General features: G+C 37.8%; 1 protein-coding gene across 1 annotated transcript in view; it reads left to right on the plus strand.

Moving 5' to 3' along the window:
• The window catches only part of LOC145678806 (uncharacterized), a 79,705-nt gene that overhangs the window by 40,213 nt on the left and 17,547 nt on the right, over positions 1-21,945 (plus strand). The window contains exons 5-6 of the mRNA XM_081749324.1: positions 3,697-3,802; positions 7,358-7,582. Coding sequence (XP_081605450.1) covers positions 3,697-3,802; positions 7,358-7,582 — 331 coding nt within the window. The remainder of the gene's footprint in view (positions 1-3,696; positions 3,803-7,357; positions 7,583-21,945) is intronic.

Raw genomic sequence — 21,945 nt, forward strand, 5'->3', positions numbered from 1 at the left:
AGTGATTAGGTTTTAAGTATGTTGACCTTTGACTTCGATGGTCATTATTTTGGAACTTGTAGTAGTTGATGACTAGTTACTAGATTTGGAAACAGACCCTCAATATGTGGATCCGTTTTCGAGTTATTAGGTTTTAAGTGTCATACAAACGACGTATCCCTCATAAGCTATAAGGCCCCGGTAAAAGTAGGTGTGGTATTGGTAATCAGCATGTCCGAGAACCCCCATATGCCGAGTTTCACCCAAATTGGATAAAATTGTCATAGAAAGGGTGTATGCCACAAAAACTATAGGACCAATTAAAAAATAAGTATGATATTCGTACTCAGCATGGTCAAAAACCCCATATGGCGAGTTTCATCCAAATCGGTTAAAATTGTCATAGAAAGGGCGTATGCCACATAAACTATAAGACCATGGTAGAAATAAGTGTGGTATTCTTTACCAGCATGGTCGAATCGGAAATGTAAATGTTTCTGCGCATGCGTGTTATTTGTACTAAATCGGATTTGGCATACGCAACCAAGTGTGGGTGTATACTATGTTATTTAGGGGATGAAAAATAGGTCACAGTCTTTTATGACCTGCTTGTTGCACGTAGTCTGCTCTATTGAACAGGGACCAGCACTGCAACTGGGACAGTCTGTAGGCTAGTGTAATTTTTCTGCGCATGCGTGCAATGTGTAATTAATTGGAAATTTAATTTTACTGCACATAAGCAATCAAGTGTGTGTGTGGTGTGTTGTAATTTTTTATTCTCTGCTCTATTATGTTGCTATAAAGTGCTCGTAAAAGAGAACGGGGGTGTTATGTCTTATTTTATGTTTCTGCGCATAGCCGTAGTCTGCTCCTGAACTGGAACAATCTGCGGTCTGCTCTATTATGTTGCTATAAAGTGCTCGTAAAAGAGAACGGTGTGTTATGTCTTATTTTATGTTTCTGCGCATAGCCGTAATCTGCTCCTGAACTGGAACAGTCTGTGGTCTGCTGTGTGTGTGTGTGTGTTGTTATTTTTTTATTCTCTGCTCTATTATGTTGCTATAAAGTGCTCGTAAAAGAGAACGGGGTGTTATGTCTTATTTTATGTTTCTGCGCATAGCCGTAATCTGCTCCTGAACTGGAACAGTCTGCGGTCTGCTGTGTGTGTTGTTATTTTTTTAACGACGAAATCGAAACAGTTTTGCGCATATGCGCAGTAGGTCAAAAATTGGTCTCAAAATGGAGGGCGAATATGCCCCCATTATTCTCTGCTATGTTTAAAAAGAGTGCTCATAAAAGGGAATGAGTCTCTGTGTAATATGTGCTATGTTATGTGTTCGTAGTCTCTGTGTAATTTCTGCTATGTTAAAAGTGCTCATAAAAGGGAACGAGTCTTATGTTATATGTGTGCGGTGATCCGGTGCCGGCCAATCAGCGCAGACCGTGCGCGTGGTCCGCCAATCGGCGTAAAGAGGGAGGGTCCTGCGCCAGCCAATCGGAAGGGGGTCCCGCGCCAGCCAATCGGCGCGTACGGGGCGGGGTCCGCTGCCAGCCAATCGGAGGTCGTAAAAGAGCGTGACCAATCGGCGTCAAGGGGCGTGGCCGGCACCAGCCAATCAGCGTCAAGGGGCGTGGCTGGGGGCGTGGCCTGCGCCGACCAATCAGCGTAAAGGGGCGTGGCCAGCCAAAGAGCGTCAGGGGGCGTGGCCAAGTGGGCGGGGTCACGTGACCTGCGCCAGCCAATCAGCGTCAAGGGTTTGCGCATGCGCAGTAGGAAAAAAAACAGCACCAAGTGTCCCCACTCTACTCCCGTGATGTTTACTAGTCTCGAATTCTGCAATATTTATTTTAAATTCGTTTCCTGAATTTCCATAATTTAACAGATTATTTAATATGTTGTACTATAATAATGTACGTAGATTATGCCCTAATTATTTAAACTCTTAAGTGCGTAGTTTTTTTTAGAAATTTTGAGTTTTCCCTTACTATACTCAAATAGCCCCGGTCTCTCCTAATTGACAAAAAAAATTTCTTTCCATCTGTCCCCCCTAAGGATATTTATGGCGAATTTTTAATGTGACTTTTGGAAGGGGGTTGTACCCCATATCAGACACTGGCACAAGCAAAGAACATCTGACTATTAATTCTATGACATTTGTGATTAATCTGTTGTTCATTGAGATTTTCAGAATAAAATTTTAATTTTTATAAAGATCTAAATGTGTATTCTATGTCCCCTGTGCCCCCTATGACGATGTGTTAGCAAAATATCATTCTAGATCTCGTAAACGCGTAATTTTTACCTACAATAACAAATTTCACATTAATTGACAAAATAGTTTCTTCCCATCTGCCCCTGCTAAGGATTTTTATGGTGAATTTTTAATGTGATTTTTGGAAGGGAGGCTGTAACCCCATATGAGTCACTGACACACGCAAGGAGCATCGAAATATTCATTCTGTAACATTTGTAATTAATCTGATGCTTACCGGCGTTCCCAAAATAAGATTTAGGATTTTGGTAATAATCCACTCACCACTTTTTCTGCCCCTTTTCTCCCAAAGGTGGAGCCTTACCCAAACTTATGTTTAAGATGACTGCACTAGCATTGTGGATGAGTGTTATTGCATTTTGTAACAAATAATATTCATTTGGCTCAAAATTCTTAGCAATAATTATTGGAGAAAACTACTTCCAAAATTTAACATTGAATCTGCCATAAGGAAAATGAACTTTTGTGTTTACGCTCCCAAACAGTAATTTTCTCTTATTTACTTTTGAAATTTGAAAAATTCAGACATTTTTCAATAAGAATGCCAAATTTAACATTAATAGTGTGAAAACTTCATTTTCTTCCAACGCTGTAGAAAATTACACGAATTGTGGAACAGTATGTATATATCTATATCTATGTATCTATTTATCTCTCTCTCTCTCTCTCTCTCTCTCTCTCTCTCTATATATATATATATATATATATATATATATATATATATATATATATATATATATATATATATATGTCGTTCACAGTGGCGCAAGCAGAATTTCTTCAAGCTCCCAAATTCATATAATTTTAGGTGTTTGTATACATATCTTAGCGTTAAAAATGTATTTTTGCATATCTTACTTCAAGGGAAGTAAAACCACGAACCCCTTGCGTACAACATTGCACCAGCCTATTCTTTCTTTATGTATCAGCCACATTGTCTGGTACGAAAAATTTAATTTCTGTTATCTTTACACTTTTGTTTACATAGGAAGTGATAAGAATACTTGCGCCATTCATCATGGCTCGTAGTGTTGATTACAATAATAAAAAAAAAAAAAAAGAAAAATGAAATGGCTAGGACCTTATGTGGGAAGAGCTTGTATTCTGAGAATTGTGGTGGTGTGGTAAAATGTATGGTGGAAGGAAAAGGTAGGAGGGAAAGAAAAGATCGAAGTTGATGCCAATATTAAACTATTTAAAGCGAAGGGGGTGATGAGGGTGCGTTATTCTTGGAAGCTTCAGAATGTCAATAACCGCAGTTTTTTTTTTTTAAATTTTGGAGTTTGGCTGTCTATATACCTTGTCTGATCAAACCTTCTATCACTGAGATACCAGCGACAATGGCCCTTGATTAAACAATAAGATTGAATGTTACAAGATTTTTTGTTACTTCTGTACATTTTTATCGGCTGTATTATAGAAGCGTTTGTATTCGCTTTTCCAGTCTTCCTATGGAGATGCATGTTGTCCACTTCAAGAGCATTTATCGCACACAGGAGGCTGCTCTTAAACAAAAAGATGGCGTCTGTGTCCTGACTGTTCTTTTTAAGGTTAGATATCTCTCATATCCTGTAGTCTAAATAGTAATTTACTTATTTATTAACCCTTGGAGTACCAAGATGAGGTCAATTTGACCCCAGCGACACATCTTCTATTTTTTTATTGCATTAAAAATTATATGCTGAAATGGTCTGCTAGGAACACTTCTATAAGAGTCCCTTGAATAATTTTGTACACTTAACAAGTATCGTAGAGTCTAATTTGTCTCGTTATTTACAGAAATGGAAAATGGGTTCAAAATGACCCTAACTTGGTCAATCATGAAATAAAAGAGTTTTCAGTCATATTCCGAGAGGAGGGAAGAAAAAATTTCTCATCCTGCCAAATGTAGATGGCGCCGAGGGCATGGCATTTTCGTGCAAGCGAGTTTTGGCTCCACCCTCATTTTGTTAGTTTCTCTTATGTGGTACAATAAATGTTCATTGCTTGTATTGTAACAATAGAACATTATTTGATCTCTTTGCTGGCCTTAGAGTCACAAAAACCTATGGGGTCAAATTGACCCCATTTTGGGTATTTAAGTAAAATTTATATATTGGTATTCCAAGGGTTAAATGAAGTACTTCAACTTGTAAACTGTTCATTATAGCTTGGCAAAAATTCAAGATAGCTAATAAAACTCCAAATGACCAAAGCAGTTTATATATACACTCTTAAAATATACAGGGTCTAACATAAATGCATGGCCAAAAGTGACGACGTGATTGCGGACATTCAAATAAGTAAAAATGTTCCTATAAACATGGGTCCAATTTCGCTTCGTTTCTGAGATACAGGGTGTTCAAATATCGAGTCCCTCCAATGGCTCATTATAGGAAAGTGAATGGAAGTGTTCAATATTACAGGAATAATACAATCAATGAGAATGAAACAAATGAACATTTAAGGTTATTGGATTGTCAGTGTTGCCAACCTGGTACAAAATATTATTTTCAAATAGCACTAGACTTCCACACTAAATGGGTAACGTTGTTACTCGATAACATTATTTTGTGGCTTTTAACATTTAATTACCTTGTGGCTTCATACGTAAGTTATTCCCATGTGCATTCATTTGTAAAGACACAATAATACTTTCATACAAGAGTTGTGATCTATAAACCGTTGTTTCCTATTGTGCGTTGTTGATTGACTTTACACTTGGACACCTTGTCTTTCGAAAACGAAGCGGAATCTGCCCCATGTTTAGGAACGTTTTGATGTCAGTAATCATATGCTAACGTGTAAATGTCAAGTGCTATTTGAAAACATAACATTTTGTACCAGGCTGGCAACACTGACAACGCAATAACCTCAAATGTTGATTAGTTTCATTCTTTATTTTAGTGTAAATGTAATTCACAGGCATAAGTCCACTTGATTGTATTATTCCTATAGTATTGAACACTTCCATTCACTTTCCTATAGTGAGCCATTGGAGCGATATTTGAACACCCTGTATCTCGGAAACGAAGCGGCATCAGACCCATGTTTATAGGAACATTTTTACTTATTTGGATGTCCACAATCACCTGATCACTTTTGGCCATGCATTTATATTACACCCTGTATATACTGCTTTGGTCAGTTCGCGTTTTATTAGCAATATTGCATTTAGCCTATTCCTTTTTTTTACATTTATTCATTTTTCGGCTGAAATCTACAAGTTTTGTAATATATATTTTAACCTGTCCTTTACATGTAATAAATTTATAGATTTATTTTCAATTATCATAAGATCACTAAAAACTTTATTCCATTGACCCCACTGGATAAATTATACTGGTTAATTAAGCAGGAATAATTGTGACTGACATTACAAATGTGTGAAATCTTTCAAGTAACTCATTGATAAGCATGATTCAGATTAATTATCCAATAAATTTATTAAATTCTTATCTACCACGTAAAGGAGGTTTAGTTTGTCTTGTGTAATATTTTATCAAGTATTATTTAAACCGGAAGTAGTAGTAAAATTATACGACTTCAGGTTTAGTATAAAGATTAGAGAGGAGATGAAATATATTCTTCTGATGCTTGATTACAAAATAAAAACCGTTTTCACTCTTTAACAATCAATGATAAAACCGGAAGTAGTTGGTTTATGGCACTTGCGGTTTAAATACGAGGTTAAGAAGGAAGGTGTTAACTATTCTTAGAATGCTAAATCGATTTCATAATACCGCTTTTTGTTATGTCTTTGGGTTTTTACTTTAAGTATTGAAATGAAATGAAATATTTCAGTCTAATGTGCCATGGTCATATCCTTTAGGTTAAGGGAGACGATGACTAATGCAAGTGAATGATGATGGAGGAATTGGTGGAATAAAAATGTGGGAGGAAACTGGAGTACCCCGAGAAAACCCATGGACACGATAAACTTATTTGTTTGGGGATAGAACCAGGGTCCCCTCGCAGTAGAGGTAACAGCCCCACCACTGAGCCACCGTGACCCATACTTTAAGAATTATATATCAATATTGACACCAGAAGTCGTAGTGAATTTCTTCCATTTCTGGTTTTAGTACAGACTTAAAGATGGCAGCACAACATAATGTTGAGATGCTTAATCGATTGCAGGGAAGCATTTCTCTCTATGACCTTTTCAACCATTAGCTCAACACAACTTTGCTTGTGCTAGGTTATAGCTACGTATTCCTCTTAAACTCCTGCGTAAGCGCGTTCTACTCTGACCAATCGCGCAACTTTGGGGGTACTTTTGGAACTCACTTTCTGGATGCACCTCGTATATGAATACTCATAGCAAGTGATATGAAAGATATTTTGTCATCAGTGTATATGTTTTGGGGGAGAGAACTATGGTACGGTAAATATGACTGCGCGCATATAGTCTTCACCGAGTGCACAGTACGAACAGTTATCAGGTACAGGTTTCTCTACGCTTAAAAAAAAAAAAATGTCAACATCAGAGATCCACCGGCAGTTGTGTGAAGTGCTGTTGTGAGTGAAGGTATGATCAGCAGACGGTGTAGGCAATTCACAGCAGGTTACACCAATGTGCACGACGAACACTGTAGTAACCGACCATGTTGAATGAGGAGGACATCTTATCCATCTCAGACCAGGATGTTATAAAATAGAGGATCTGCCCACAAGTAGCTTCATCATATGAACTATATGAAGCCTAAAAACAACCGAGCATTGTCCAAGCTGGCACGTCCGATTGGCTACTCTCGTTTCCGCCATGATTGTCTGCTCGAAACATTGTGATCTTAGTGGCTCGGAGTGGGCAGAGTAGGTGTGGCGAAGCTGTGACGTATGGCTTCACGATTTTGTTGTATGGGCAGATCCTCTATTTTATAACATACTTGGCCCCAGAAGACCGTGTACAACATTTTTCGAGCAGACAATGTTTATTTGAAATTTGTTTTGATGGGACAATCGGTGTGTCGTTAGTGTATGAATCGTTGCTTGGTTTCTGGCATTTCGTCTTCGTTGTATTCAGTACATAAGTAATATTACATTTAAAAGCATAAATTCTTTAGTATCAAAATTAGTATTATAGTATGAAAATATTTTATAATACTTGTTCATTTTCGTTTCAGCTGCAACCATCGCCTTCCGCTGAGATCAAGCCAATCGTAAATGCACTGAACTATATAAGGGAGCCAAATAAATCAATAGAGGTACCCCCTTTCCCACTGTCATCGTTGATTCGCCCTTTTGAAAATAGATATTACCTATATTGGGGTTCTCTAACTGCTCCGCCATGTACAGAACTCATCTTATGGTTTGTGTCACAGGTTTACGCTGGAGTTTCCACAGGAGAAGTAAGTTACAAACTATTAATAGTAGAACACGAATCAGGCATCATAGTAGCCTGTAGTTAGCGTAGACAAACCTTCGGATAAAAGTGTGTGCTTACATATAAGAAAGGTCTACGAAGTGTGACAATTAAATAACGAGACTGGTGTCATAAATGTGATGTATTGCAAAGAAAGTTACAATTGACAGTTATCCGCTTCAATATACTCCCCTCCCCTATCTATACGCCGCTGTATACGTGCCTTCCATTGTTCAAAACAATGCTGTAGGTCATCAGATGTCGCCCTGTTCAACAACTCTTGCCGTTTTTCGTTTCACCTCTTCCACAGACTGAAAATGTGTTCCCTTCAATGCACTTTTCACTTTTGGGGATAGATAAAAGTCACAGGGAGCAGGTCTGGGGAATTCGGAAGATGGTAGAGCACAGGAATGCGCTTGGCTGTTAAAAACTGCTTCACAGATAGGGCATTATGGGTAGGGGCATTGTCTTGGTGGAGGATCCATGCATCGTTCTTCCACAAATCCGGTCTCTTCTACCTTATTCTTTCCCTCAGCTTGATTAGGACTTTTTTTTGTAGTAGATCTGATTCACCGTTTGGCCCTGAGGCATCCATTCAGTAATGATGATTCCCCTGATATCGAGAAAAACGATTAGCATTGCCTTCACTTTCGACTTGCTCATTCGCCTTTTTTTTATTCTTGGCAACATGGGAGTCTTCTAGTGCAGGATTGATGCTTAGTCTCGGGGTCATACTGGAAAATACGTGTTTCATCACATGTGATGACATTTGTTAGCAAGTCTGGTTCTACTTTGAGTCGTTCCATGACGTCACAGCAAATGGTCTTTCGAATGTCCTTTTGTTTCTGAGAGAGGTTTCTCGGGACAATTTTTGAATAAAATTTGTCATGTTTAAATTTCATGCAAAATTTGTCTTACTGTCTCTTTGTTAATGTTCGTCATGTCTGCGATCATCCGAATGCTCAGACGTCTGTCTTCCGCACAAGTTCATTAACTTTTGAACATTTTCGTCCATTCTTGAACTCAAAGGGCGGCCGGGTCGTTAATCATCTTCAACCTTCTCCCTACCTTCTGAAAATCGTTTGTGCCATTCGAAAACTCGCGCACGTGACATAGCATTATAATCACACACCTCTTTCATCATTGCACAATATTCCGTCGGTGTTTTGTTTAATTTCACCAGAAATTTGATGTTAATGCGGCGCTCAACTTTACTGTTCACCATGATTCCGGCACTACTTCAGAACACTGGCCTCTTCATGCAAGCCTGCAAAGAATAGAAAAGCTTTCAGAATCATAAAACAAACAGTGGCTGTTCATGAATAGTTACCTCCTCCCACGATCATGCGCGACAGGAGGTGGGCAATCTCGTTATTTAATTGCCACACCTCGTATATCTAGAGGTCTCCGTCCCTGAAAAAGAAAAAACAAACATAACCATTCCCACAGAATCCGTAATATGTATATCCGAATCCAGAGATGGAGAGCGTCATGGGTCAAGATTTGTAAGTAGGTCTACCGGACGTGACCCACTGCTACCCATCACCCACAGTGACCCATTCTGACCCCTATGATCCACCGATCAAATGTGATACACCAACCCATTACAGCTAAAGCCTTGTAGACAGCATCTTCTGACCACTGGTAAATTTGCCTACGTTTTAATTTCAAGGTCTCCATTTTTTCTTCTCTTTTCATTTATTTCTATTTACTTACCTGAGAAAGAACTTCAGGCACTTTTGGATATTGATATTTGTAATTGTAATTATAGCAATAGGGTTTACTACCTGGCTTTCGAGACACAGCCTGTGCGCTTTTTGAGAAGCTGACTACTGGAAAAACATATTATTTTTTAATCACATCTAATATATGAATTACATAAAAAAAATGAATTCAACTCTGTGTGCGTGATCATCACAGCCAAACGAAATGACCTTTGCTATATAGGTAGGCTCCAGTCCTAACTTGGACAGGGATCATATCGCTTTCATTATAATACCTATCCTAAGGGAGGAATGGCGAGCCCAACTTCGCGAAAAATTGAGTATCTCACGAGTAGGTCACGGTGGGTGGTGGGTCATGGGGGATCGTGGGTCAAAGTAGATCATAGTAGGTGGAAGGTCAACCGGTCGTGATCACGGTGAGTGGTGGGTCATGGGGGATCGTGGGTCAAAGTGGATCATAGTAGATGGAAGGTCAACCGGTCATGATCACGGTGAGTGGTGGGTCAAGTTCATTGGCCCACAACATCTCAGTCCGTATCCAACATATTGACAGAGAAATCAGAATCTAACGCCCCTCCTTTCTTAAAACAACGAGGCTACATGAGGCAGGATCTACTGTTCAGAGAACGATCTGGATCATTACTCAGGTTTCTATCCGAGAATTGAAGGCTGGGATACCGGAAGTTTGGGCGTTAACTATTCATCACGAATCTGTATTCTATTTCTGTATTCAAATAACGAGATAAAGCATTATGTAAAAAGGTAACCAAGAAAGTTCTGTCGCTTTTACACCCTACCTTCGAACATCGATATGTCACCTAAGACGTACATGGAAGATCAAAATTAGTCCCCATCGGCATCGACGACCTTCTGCCAACGTTCTGGAACGCCATGGAATTCATCGCGGTAGAACTTGGGGGACGTGAAGCAAAGACGGTATCAAATGCATATTGCACCTCTGGTAAGGATTTGAACTGGCTTCCTCTAAGGTGATTGTCCAAGGAATGGAACAGGTAATAATCGGACAGTGCAATGTCCGGGGTGTATGCGATGCAATAGTGTTTCCCATTTAAGTTGTAAAATGGTGTCCCGGGTCATCCTGGCCAGGTGGGGCTTAGTATTGTCCTGTAACAGGAGGACTCCTTTGCGATTCAGAAGTGCTGGCTCCAGAGTTTTGAGTTTTTCTTGTCCACGGCTCAACTGCTCTGACCAGCTGGTAGCAACCCGATGCATGATGCCGCGAGCAGTCCACCGAACACACAGGAGGACCTTCTTCTGGTGCGGTGTTGGTTTCGGTTGTTTAGGAACCTGTTCATGGTATGCTAATCAATGATGACGGTGCCTGGAGCTTCGTACAGGACCCATATCTATTCACATGTCATCATCCTGTTCAGAAATGGATCCTTCCTTAGACCAGACAGCAAAGAATCGCAGGTGTCTGCCCGTGTTGCCTTCTGGCTACTTTTCACCTCAATTGCTGCCTGAAGATCTTCACTTTGTAATGTGTTGGTCTTCCGGCACGTGGTGCGTCTTCGAGTGTTTCGTCCCGGCTTTAAACTTGTAAAACCACAGAGCTCCCTCGTGGCTAAGTAGGGGGATTCCCGGCGGGAGCTCATGTGGTTCGGATTCCACGTTAATCAGTAGATACACGTTTCATATAGCCTCGCTGCTGAAAAGGAGGCTAAACTAAAATCAACTTCTTAATCCATCGCTACACTGTTCACGTGGTCACGACACCATCACCAAAGGCCTGGCATATCTTCCGCTCCGCTGCAGTGGTGTTTGACATCAGTTTGAACTCGTACAGCATACACACGCCCTTATGACGCTCTGTGTTGGTCCATGTTCACTCTATCCTTACGGAAGTTCACGTTGTAACTGAACTGCCACTACCACTTGTATGTTGGATATACCCACACCAACAACTGACCTTCGACTTATCTGCATTCGAATTCAACTCACGGTGTGAGGACCTATTGAATACAGACCTCCACAAAAAAACGACAGAACTTTTTTGGTTACCTTTATGTGTAAGATGTATGCAGCTTATTTGTTTTCTAACGTATGTTAACTATGATATCAAAAAGTTTTAAATATCTCATATTTAGTCTTATGATATATTATATGAACTGGATTCAAGCTAACAATAAATATAAGCGTAATTTCTTCTGATTTCTTTTAGCGCATCACGCCAAATAAAGAGTAATACAATTCCTGCGACAGCAACCACACATTATGGACACGAATATTGTACTTAATCAAAGCTCTCTCAGATACCAGTTCTTAACAAGAAAAATGATAAATCTGATGAATACTACTTTTTTTTTGGGGGGGGGATTTCAGAATCTTTATTGTCATGACTAGATACAGGATGTTTAGGCATTACAAATCTGGAAATTAGGTCCAAATAGGCACTTAAATTTAAAAAAAATAGGGAGTAAAATAGGCACTAAAATGTAACTTAAAATAATTAAGATAAATACTCAATGCAATTAAAAAGTAAATTCAAATCACAGATAAAGTTCAAAGAATATAGAAACATACCTGTTTGTTAACATCTTAGTTTACCGTACGTATATATAAAAACGTAGCTTGGTATGTATTCCATGTACAGCGGGCCACAGAAATTCTTGATGTACAAAATCCGTGAGATAGGCAACCCAACTAACGCCTGCTTCAAGATTAATTACGTCTGGTAGTAGCTAGCACAGCAGCGTGCCACATGAGAATCCCTTTCGTCAACTGTTAAAAGCACCAATCGTCAAGAGTGTTTTCGTGCAGAAGTGCAGCGAAACGCTGGCTGACGAAAGGGATTCTTTGGATACTTGTACTCACAGTACTTTTTGTTTGTATGATAAACACGTAAAACTATACACAGCCACTTGAAAAAAATATACGGATATCAGAGGCGCTGGTGAGAAGATAACAATCGGAGGACATAGTTAATCTTATAATTATATAAACAAGTTTATTTACTTCAAATAACTATACATATCCGCGTATCGAATAATATACGGATATATTATGCGGTACATATGGTATGTTATTTTTTTTTAACTAACTCAAAGCTTTGCGCTGAGTTTTGAAACTATTAACAATCGTCCTACCTGCAAATCAATTAAAAGTATGGATGCATCACTTCAGGAGAAGAACCCAACCCCAATGAAAATTTTGGGGTCTAACAGAGCGTGAGCTCCTAGGTTCCGGCTCTACTGATTCATGTGTAATACTACGAAAGAACAAATTGCTGATATCATTATTCGTTAAATAATTTTTGAAAATTCTAACTATTCGTATTAATTTATTTGTAAATATTAAAAATGCAAAATTCGATAACACTCGAACAAGTTGGAGAACTTATTCGTATTAAGGTAGGCCTATTTCCCGTTAACTTGAAATATAACTGAGGGTTCATGTTTTGTATAATATTTGTGAAATTTTACACATTGAGACAAAACGAGAAAACGGTAGAATATAGTGTCAATAAACAACAACTTAAAAATGCACGAAATTAACGGATAATATCAAATATAGAACTATTGATAGAATCAACTCTGCAATTCCTTTTCTCCATTCATTTTTCTTGCTTTATTTTCAAGATCACTGAATTTCTCCATTGGAGATTATCTTTCATTTAACAGCATCCAACTGGAGCTCAGCCTTGTAAATGAAACATATTAAAAAGGGTAAACGGCGAAGGTGGGAATCGAACCTTATGTAAATAAGCGCACTGAAGCTGATAGGAAAAGAAAACGAAAGGATAAGAAATAGTGATAGAGAAAGGATAAGAGCAATTAGTGTGCGAAAGGAAATGAGAGGAGAGAAAGAAGGTGTCAGCTCCTGGACAACATTAATATCGAAACTTCGGATGCCTAAACAGAAATTAAGTAGGATTTGTCTTCACCGCGATACATAGTAACACGCTTTCTTTGGCTAAAAGACTTTGGATTATGTATGCGTTATATTGATATTTTAACAAAATATACATACCAATATAAGAAAGAATAGTTCCTATTTACAAATTTTGGTTGAACGGATATATGGAACGTGTTGAAAATGGCGAACGAAAATATTATTTCTATCAGTAGGAGTAATAGTGGAAGACGTTCGGAATAATTGCTCGGAAACAATATCGTTTTAAACACATTTGTGACTCATACTAGGCCTTAAGCATGACCCTTAGGGGTCGTATTCATGAATTGTTTGCTAAATACGGTACGTTTTCCACCACAGTACGAATCAAGGTTGTAGACAGACATGTGACGTCAGTTTGCTAGTATTTCTCCTGTGAAGAAAGCAGTCTCCACTCTAACTTGTAAGACCGAAATAAATTGAATATTTTTCATTTTATTACACATCAGAAGTATGAATTTTGTAGTTTATAAAATCAACTTTCCGCTGCAAGAATCGAACCCGAAACCCCTGAATTACGAAACGAATGCTCACGCCACTACGCTAAGACTGCTCTGTTAAGGTAAAGTCAAAAATCACTCGTTTATGGAGCAAATTGCAAACGTTTACGATAACGAAAAACACACTGACTTCTGTCATGATAAAGTACTATAGTCGAGAGACTTCAAATTTAAATTTAAAAAAACAAAAATATACAGTAGGCCTACATATAGTGCCTCAGACCACTTTCTTTTCTGATTCACCGAAAGTATCTCCGTATCTTGCTATTATTGCAATTACAAATATCAATATCCAAAAATGCCTGAAGTTCTTTTTTCACTTACAAGGAGAAAGCAGACTTTGGTAAATTAACATCGAGGCCATTTTCGCAAGAGCGCAATGGCCTAATATAGCATAGAAAAAGCGTCTTAAAGTTTTCGACTTGCGCATATGTCGTACGTTGCGCAAATTTATTAAAGACGACGTGGCAGAATCAAAAGCACTTGTGACTCACGTTCCAAGGGTTACGGATTCGATTTCCACTGGTGTCAACTGTTTTTTGTCCTTTGCTTCAACCAATAAAGCAGCCACTTGTAGCTACAAGTAAAATGTTAATTCTCCATATGTTTATAATGAATTAAAACAATAGAAATATTCAAATCAGTTGTAAAATCTTTCAATATTTCATGGTAACTGGCAACTAAGTATAATCTATATCGTAAATATATTGATATCACGAGCTATATTATGGTTACCACAGTCGTTGTGTAAAAATGTTCTTATGCTTTGTGTCTACATTTGTTGACAGTGTATGTATCACAAGCACTGGCACAAATGGGACAGGGGAATGAAGAGGACATATCCCCCCAATCTTGGAACTGAAGGATTGTGCCCCCAATAATCCGATTTAAAATGTGTTTTTTGGGGGAGAAATGTGATGAATTGTGTCCGATTGCAGCAAAGGAAAATGAAATGAAATTGATATCCCCCAAAATAAGCCTCAAATCTGCCCGCCTCACAATGTTGAAGACAACTCTGCTCCCCTGATCCTCCACAGCATTGTTTTTCAACATCATAAATATTTTGAATATCGCTTTAAAAAAATTGGAACGGTCTTACCCGTTCCCCCCAATATTAAAGACAGATTTTCACCGCTTAATAGAAGTGGAATAAGGGGTAATCTCCTTTGGTTATAGTAACATCCAGTATTACCAAAGAGGATTTCCTTCTCATCCCCCTTGTAATTTTCACACCGTCAACAGATATAGGCACGAAGCGTCGAGTATATTTTTTACACAACGACTGTGGTAACTATAATATAACTCGTGATATCAATATATTTACGGAATAGGTTACATGGGGACAATTGGGAAACACGAATTGCCTTATTTTACATATCGACGGTACAATGCAGCTACCTCGTATCCCAGAAATATACAACTTGACATAAGAAGAACTAAAACATTTGAAAAAGTTGGAAATTAGTTAAAAGTCGGCGACTTTTTATGAAGAGGTCGGTTTGTTATCGTAATTGGTTTCTCCATCAGAAAAATCGCTGACTTTGAACTAATCTCCAACTTTCTCAAACTTTTCTTTCTTCTGTAAAGTAGTGTTTTGGTTTTGAGATACGAGGTAGCTGCAAAGTACCGTCGATATACAATATCTACACACAATTTCAATCGCTTCGATCCACTCCTTCCCGTACTTCTACGATAATATTTACTTTTTGCGGAAGAGGCCTTGGCTCCAACACTGTTTCTCCGCACAAGCTGAAAACACATGTTTGCTTATTTTTTGGATATTGTCCCTACAAAAGTTTCGTTGCAATCCTCCATTTCTTTAGGCACTTCTGACGTATACTTATTAGCACTTTAGATAATTCGTAATCAAAAGTTTGGAAGGATTTTTTAAAGGAAAATACGAAACACATATTGCCTCATTTTATGTATACAATATCTGTGCACAATTACATTCACTTCAGTCCACTACTTCTTGCCTTTAGGGCGTCAACTTTCACAATTTTGGGTAGGAGTTTTTGCACTCTAAAAGTTTTTCCGCAGAAAATTCATTTCCTTTTTGCGTATTGTCCCTACACAAAGTTTCATTGCAATTCTTCACTACCTTTAGGCACTTCTGACATACTGTTATTAGCAATTTTGATATTTCATGATCAAAGGCTTTCCGGAATCCGTGCCCACCCAACCTTTTTTCTGGGAAAATATGAAACACATATTCCCTCATTTCGGGTCTAAATATCTGTGCACAATTTCGTTCGGTTCGGTCCACGTTTTGATTTTCAGGCGTCAAATTTCAAAATTTTGGACGGGGGCTTTCGTCCACTAAAACCATTTTTTCGACAGAAAATTAAAAAAAAACACTTATTCGTTTATTTTTTGCGTATTGTCCCTACACAATGTTTTGTTGCAACTCATCATGTCTTTTAGGCACTTCTGATACTGTTATTAGCACTTTTGATATTTCGTGATCTTCGCGTTTAATGTCCCACGATTATGCCTGTTAGGTTAAGCGAGACCATGATTAAAGCAAGTGAATTATGATGGCCAAATTAGTGGAAGGAGAAAATGGGAGGAAATTAGAGTGTCCCGAGAAAACCCACGAGCACGATGTTGTTCACTTCAAGCTTACTTGCCTTGGAAAGGAACCAAGTACCTCGCCTTCAGAAGAGAGTTGGAGTGCGTCGGTGGGTCAGTGGGTCGAGTTTTCTGAGTAGATCAGTGCGTCGAGGGTCAACAGCATGTGACCCACTGCGACACACCACCCACCATTACCCACTTCGATCCACTAACCCACTCTTATCTAACGACTCACTCTACTTACTGCATTGTAGGCAGTATCTTCTGAACAGTATATTTTTATTTCACCCTCGACCATAGCCATAGGAACTAAATACACGTTTCTGATTGGTTGCAGTTTGCGATTGTCCAAACCTTCTAGTGTATGTATTGTGTATTATAGTAATAGAAGAAAATTGTCACTTTGTTGGAATTAAAGAAGAAAATTGAATAAGCAGCTGAGATTAAATTAATATGGCAGGCAAGCTGCAACAAAACGAGCAAGGCGAGGCTTCTGACCCATTGTTACTACTACTACTACTATTACTACCTATACTATGGATTCGTGTAGCAAAACTGAAAGCGTAACGTAAGTAAATAACTTTTTTGAGTATTATTTATCATATTTTAATGGAAACCGTGTTATGGAAACTTAATAAATAAAATATAAGAATTAAAAAAGTTTCTCTGAGGCGGGTTTGAACCCACACCAAAAGTAATTATAATTACTAACCAGTTGTGCTAGCAGTCTCGGCCACGAAGACCGACAGCAGTACGTAGTTCATTTCTGATATATTTATGGTAGATGGCGAGAAACAGATAACTTCAACTAATCAGAACCGCGTATTTAGCTCCTATTGCTGGGTCAAGCGTCCTTAAAAAATATAATTCTGAACAATGGTGAATTTGTCTGTTTTACTTTCAAGGCCTCCATTACCCTTCCTTTTTCATTTGTTTCTGCTTACTTACCTGAGATGAGTATCTCTAACCAGGAGAAGGCAGAGTTTGGTAACTGAACTTCGGGGCCATTTTTGCGAGGTGGTAATGCACATTTAAAGAGTTAATATAACAAACTGAGAGAGCGCAATGGCCAAAAGTAACCCTGTCGTTCAAAGTTACTGGAAATAGCTTAAAACGAGTATTACTAAGTATAATAAAGACAAGTTACGGAGATACTTTCGGTGAATCAGAAAAGAAAGTGGTCTGAGGCACTATATGTATATTTTTGTTTTTTAATTTAAATTTGAAGTCTCTCGACTATAGTATTTTATCATGACAGAAATCAGTATGTTTCGTCGTTATCGTAAATGTGTGCAATTTGCTCCATAAACGAGTGATTTTTGACTTTATCTTAACAGAGCAGTCTTAGCGTAGTGGCGTGAGCATTCGTTTCGTAATTCAGGGGTCCCGTTTCGTAATAAAATGAAAAATACTCAATTTCTTTCGGTCTTACAAGTTAGAGTGGAGACTGCTTTCTTCACAGGGGAAATTGTAGCAAAATGACGTCACATGTCTGTCTACAACCTTGATGCGTACTGTGGTGGAAAACGTAACGTGTTTAGCAAACAATTCATGAATACCTGCGTGGAAGCCCCGATAATATCAGTGTCGGTGTCGGCGTACTTTGCACACGTCGCCGACAATGTCGGTGGAAGCCCCGACAATATCGTTGCCGGTGATGAGCGAAGTAAGCGACACACACAAAAAATCTTCTCCATATATGAAAACAAATAAAAAAATAATAATTGGGAAAACAAGGACTACAAAAACTGTTCTGAAGAGGTGTGTAGGACGGTACAAAAGTTAGAAAAAATAGCCCTATGCCTAAACATGTTTAGATTTAACAGTGTCGTTTTAAATAGATGCTGTAAACATTATTTTCGTTTCGATGATAATTGATGCTGCTGTACATTGCAAACTATATTAGTTTTAATTTTTGTTGGAACACTGTTACATATTGTATGTATATTATTTTGTTTTCCATGCAATTAACATTAATGTCATAGTAGATTAAATGATAAGATTCGAATTAGTAATTCTGTTTTACATTGTTCCATACATACACTGGCGCAAATCCCGGGGGGATGAAGGGGACATGTCCCCTCTAATCTTGGAACTGGGGAGATTGTCCCCCCAATAATCCGATTTGAAATGTGTTTTTTGGGAGAGAAACTTGATTTTGTCCGATCGCCAGAAAGGAAAGTAAGATGAAATTAATGTCCACTCAGAATAAGCCTCAAATCTGCCCGCCTCCCAATGTTGAAGACAACTCTGCTCCCCTGATCCTCCACAGCATTGTTTCTCGACTACAGAAATAGTTTGAACATCGCTATATATATAATATGGGAACGATCTTACCCGCCCCCGAATGTTGAAGACAGATTTACGCTGTTGCATACATACCTGTCGTTTCTCGTTCCTTTTTGTCCATGAACTCAAAATCCTGGGCAAGGTTTGCATAAACTTTTCGCCATGCTTTTTGCTTTTCAATTCTGTCCTTGAAAGAATCTGTTATCTTATTCCATATGCAAGGTCTATATTCCACAAGTTCAATAAGGGTCAAAATATCGAATGGAAAAATTACTGCCATCTCTAAAAATCTAAGCAAAACTAGAAAGATATGAATGCAATAATACACAATCTTTTCATTCAGTCACTGTAGCTAAACTGCAGAACTCTATCAGGGGGTCGATCCCGGTACAAAGGGGAGAGGGAAAACTTGGATACATAGCTTTGGTTTTTGTTTTCAATCGCCATTCCACAAATTATTTTTAAAAAGGGAGATTTAGGATAGTTTTGGAAATGAGAGAAAAAATCTGCAACAAGTGAAGCATGAAGTCACATCCCTATTGTTGAGATCACAATCAAGAAAATACCAAATGAGTAACTTGTCCTTGGAGCTTTGGAAAGAGTGTTTGATTGTGCTGGTTTCGTTTCAAAATAATAGTAATTCTATTTTGACTTGTCAACAAATATTCTATTCAATCATTGCTTATTGAGTGGAACCGGGAAAAGCGATTTGCACACAATTCTGATGAAAATAAAAGAAAGTAATAATAATCAGGATTTTTTCCATATGCTTATGTTCACAGTGTATCAAACTTTGAAAATTACGCTTAAATTAATTTCCAGAATGTATTAAAATTTAAAAGCATTAATAGATTTAAAAAAATACCATCAAAGAGTGTGTGGATGTGTGAGAGAGAGAAAGAACAAAAATAAAAAAGGAGTGGAAATTAATCAAGAAATTGGTTATCTAAATTTCCTATATTCTATTTGGTAATAGCTATTTAGAGGGAAACCAGTACTCTTCAGACTTCCCACATTTTATATTTATTTAATAAAGGGAATTAGCCACTCCAAAACAGAGACTGTAAAAAAAATAATAAGCTGTTCCGAAGTTGTTTATAGGACAAGATAATAATAATAATATTATACAATTGTAATAGAAAAAATGGAAACAACAAAATTCCAAAGACAAGAAACGAAACAAAAATACACAGCACCTTGTCACTCACTCTCTTCATCTAACCCGCTGACCGGCCGACATTATCGGTGGCGTGTGCATCCAATCATAAGAAAACATTGCCCCCGACAGAACGGGGGACTTGGCCGACAGCATCTGCGTGTCGGAGGATCGGCCGGTAATATCGGTGGCGTGTGCAAACGCACTAAGGGTCATGCTTAGGGCCTAGTATGAGTCACAAATGTGTCTGAAACGATATTGTTTCCGAGCAATTATTCCGAACGTCTTCCACTATTACTCCTACTGATAGAAAAAATATTTTCATTCGCCATTTTCAACACGTTCCATATATCCGTTCAACCAAATTTTGTAAATAGGAACTATTCTTTCTTATATTGGTATGTATATTTTGTTAGAATATCAATATAAAACATACATAATCCAAAGTCTTTTAGCCAAAGACACCGTGTTACTATGTATCGTGGTGAAGACAAATCCTACTTAATTTCTGTTTAGGCATCCGAAGTTTAGATATTAATGTTGTCCAGGAGCTGACACCTTCTTTCTCTCCTCTCATTTCCTTTCGCACACTAATTGCTCTTATCCTTTCTTTTTCTTTTCCTATCAGCTTCAATACGCTTATTTACATTGCAATAGGACGTAATATTGATGTCTTAATTTTACAGTAATAATAATAATAATAATAATAATAATAATAATAATAATAATAATAATAATAATAATAATAATAATAATAATAATAATAATAATAATAATGGTATAATAATAAAATTTTTAAAGTTACCCTAAAATTAGGCAAAACTTACAGATAAATCGGGATTTCGGAAGGATGTCTGCACCTCCAGGACACACCTCTGCAACTAGCAAAATTTTAAACCAAAGCGTTCCACTGAAGTTTCGTGTAGAAAGTATTCTACTGTACGTTTTGAGGAAGATAACTGTAATAAAAATAACTGAATATCACTGAACAGTAAGGCATATAATAAACTAACTTTAAGAATATGCAGAACTAATTATAAAAGCTTTGCTATAAAAATACCTACACAGACCATAATAAATTCAATGAGCTCCGAGATACAAAGTAACAAAATACCGTATAAGATTCAGTCCACAAAGCAATTCTACTTAAATAATGGACATGCACTATTTCGAGAATCGAGATAAAACGAGAAATGTTTACGATACTTTTCATCTCGTCTCGGTTTCCATCTCTAAAGAGAGACGATAATTTGAGTTAACCTTGTCCCGTCTTAAATGTAAAATGTTAACTCTCGTCTCAATTTTGTTTGCTTTGTATCAGAAACGAGATGAGAAATTCCTCTTCTCGTGAGCAACACTAAACAAAACCGAAATATTCTTGCCAAATGTTACATTTCTGGTTGTAATGTTATGCTCTGAGCGATAATAAGCCCCTAACTTTTAATCTTCTATGAAATAATAATAATAATAGGCTATTTCCACGCGTGACGCACTCTACAAAGGAACATGCTCGTATATTTTAAACCTTAACTATGATAATGAATGTAACGATTTTTAAATACAAATCACTAAATATGATTATAGAAAGGACATATTATAATTTCCACATATTGGTATTTTTGTATTTAATTATTAAAACGCCAGGTTATATTTATACACTAAAACGTGACTCACACTACAGAAAGGGAAGTAAAATTTTACTCATATTTTGAATTTAGGAAATCTTCCTCCGTATGACTTTACAAAATGTATTTTGTACATAAACATTTTGCAGAAGGAATGCAGTGTTCTCACAACCACCGTTTCATTCGCACTTCACTGTAGTAAACATATGACAACTGAACTTCTCTGTGACGCACACTACAGTTCACTTGTGACGCACACTACACTTCCTTCAATGACAACACTTAAATTTTCCTATTGTTTGGAATCTTATTGATTGTTTGAATTTGTTATTCATCGTACCTCATACAACTGTGGAATGTATTTCCTAAACATGCTACTGAGGTAGCTCTGTTGGTACAGCGTTGGTTCGCAGTCGGGAGGTTGTGAGTTCGATACCGCTGCCGACCATTCTGACGGGTTTTTCTGCTTTTCCCTCAGTCCTACCAGGCAAGTGCCGGGATGGCACCTAGCAAATCTACTCTGGCCGACACTTTCCCAAATCCTTTCCTTAGTGTAAAATTGCCTCTGA

Source organism: Thermobia domestica, chromosome 2 (assembly GCF_964235325.1).
Source record: "Thermobia domestica chromosome 2, izTheDome1.hap1.1, whole genome shotgun sequence".
Taxonomy (NCBI): Eukaryota; Metazoa; Arthropoda; class Insecta; order Zygentoma; family Lepismatidae; genus Thermobia; species Thermobia domestica.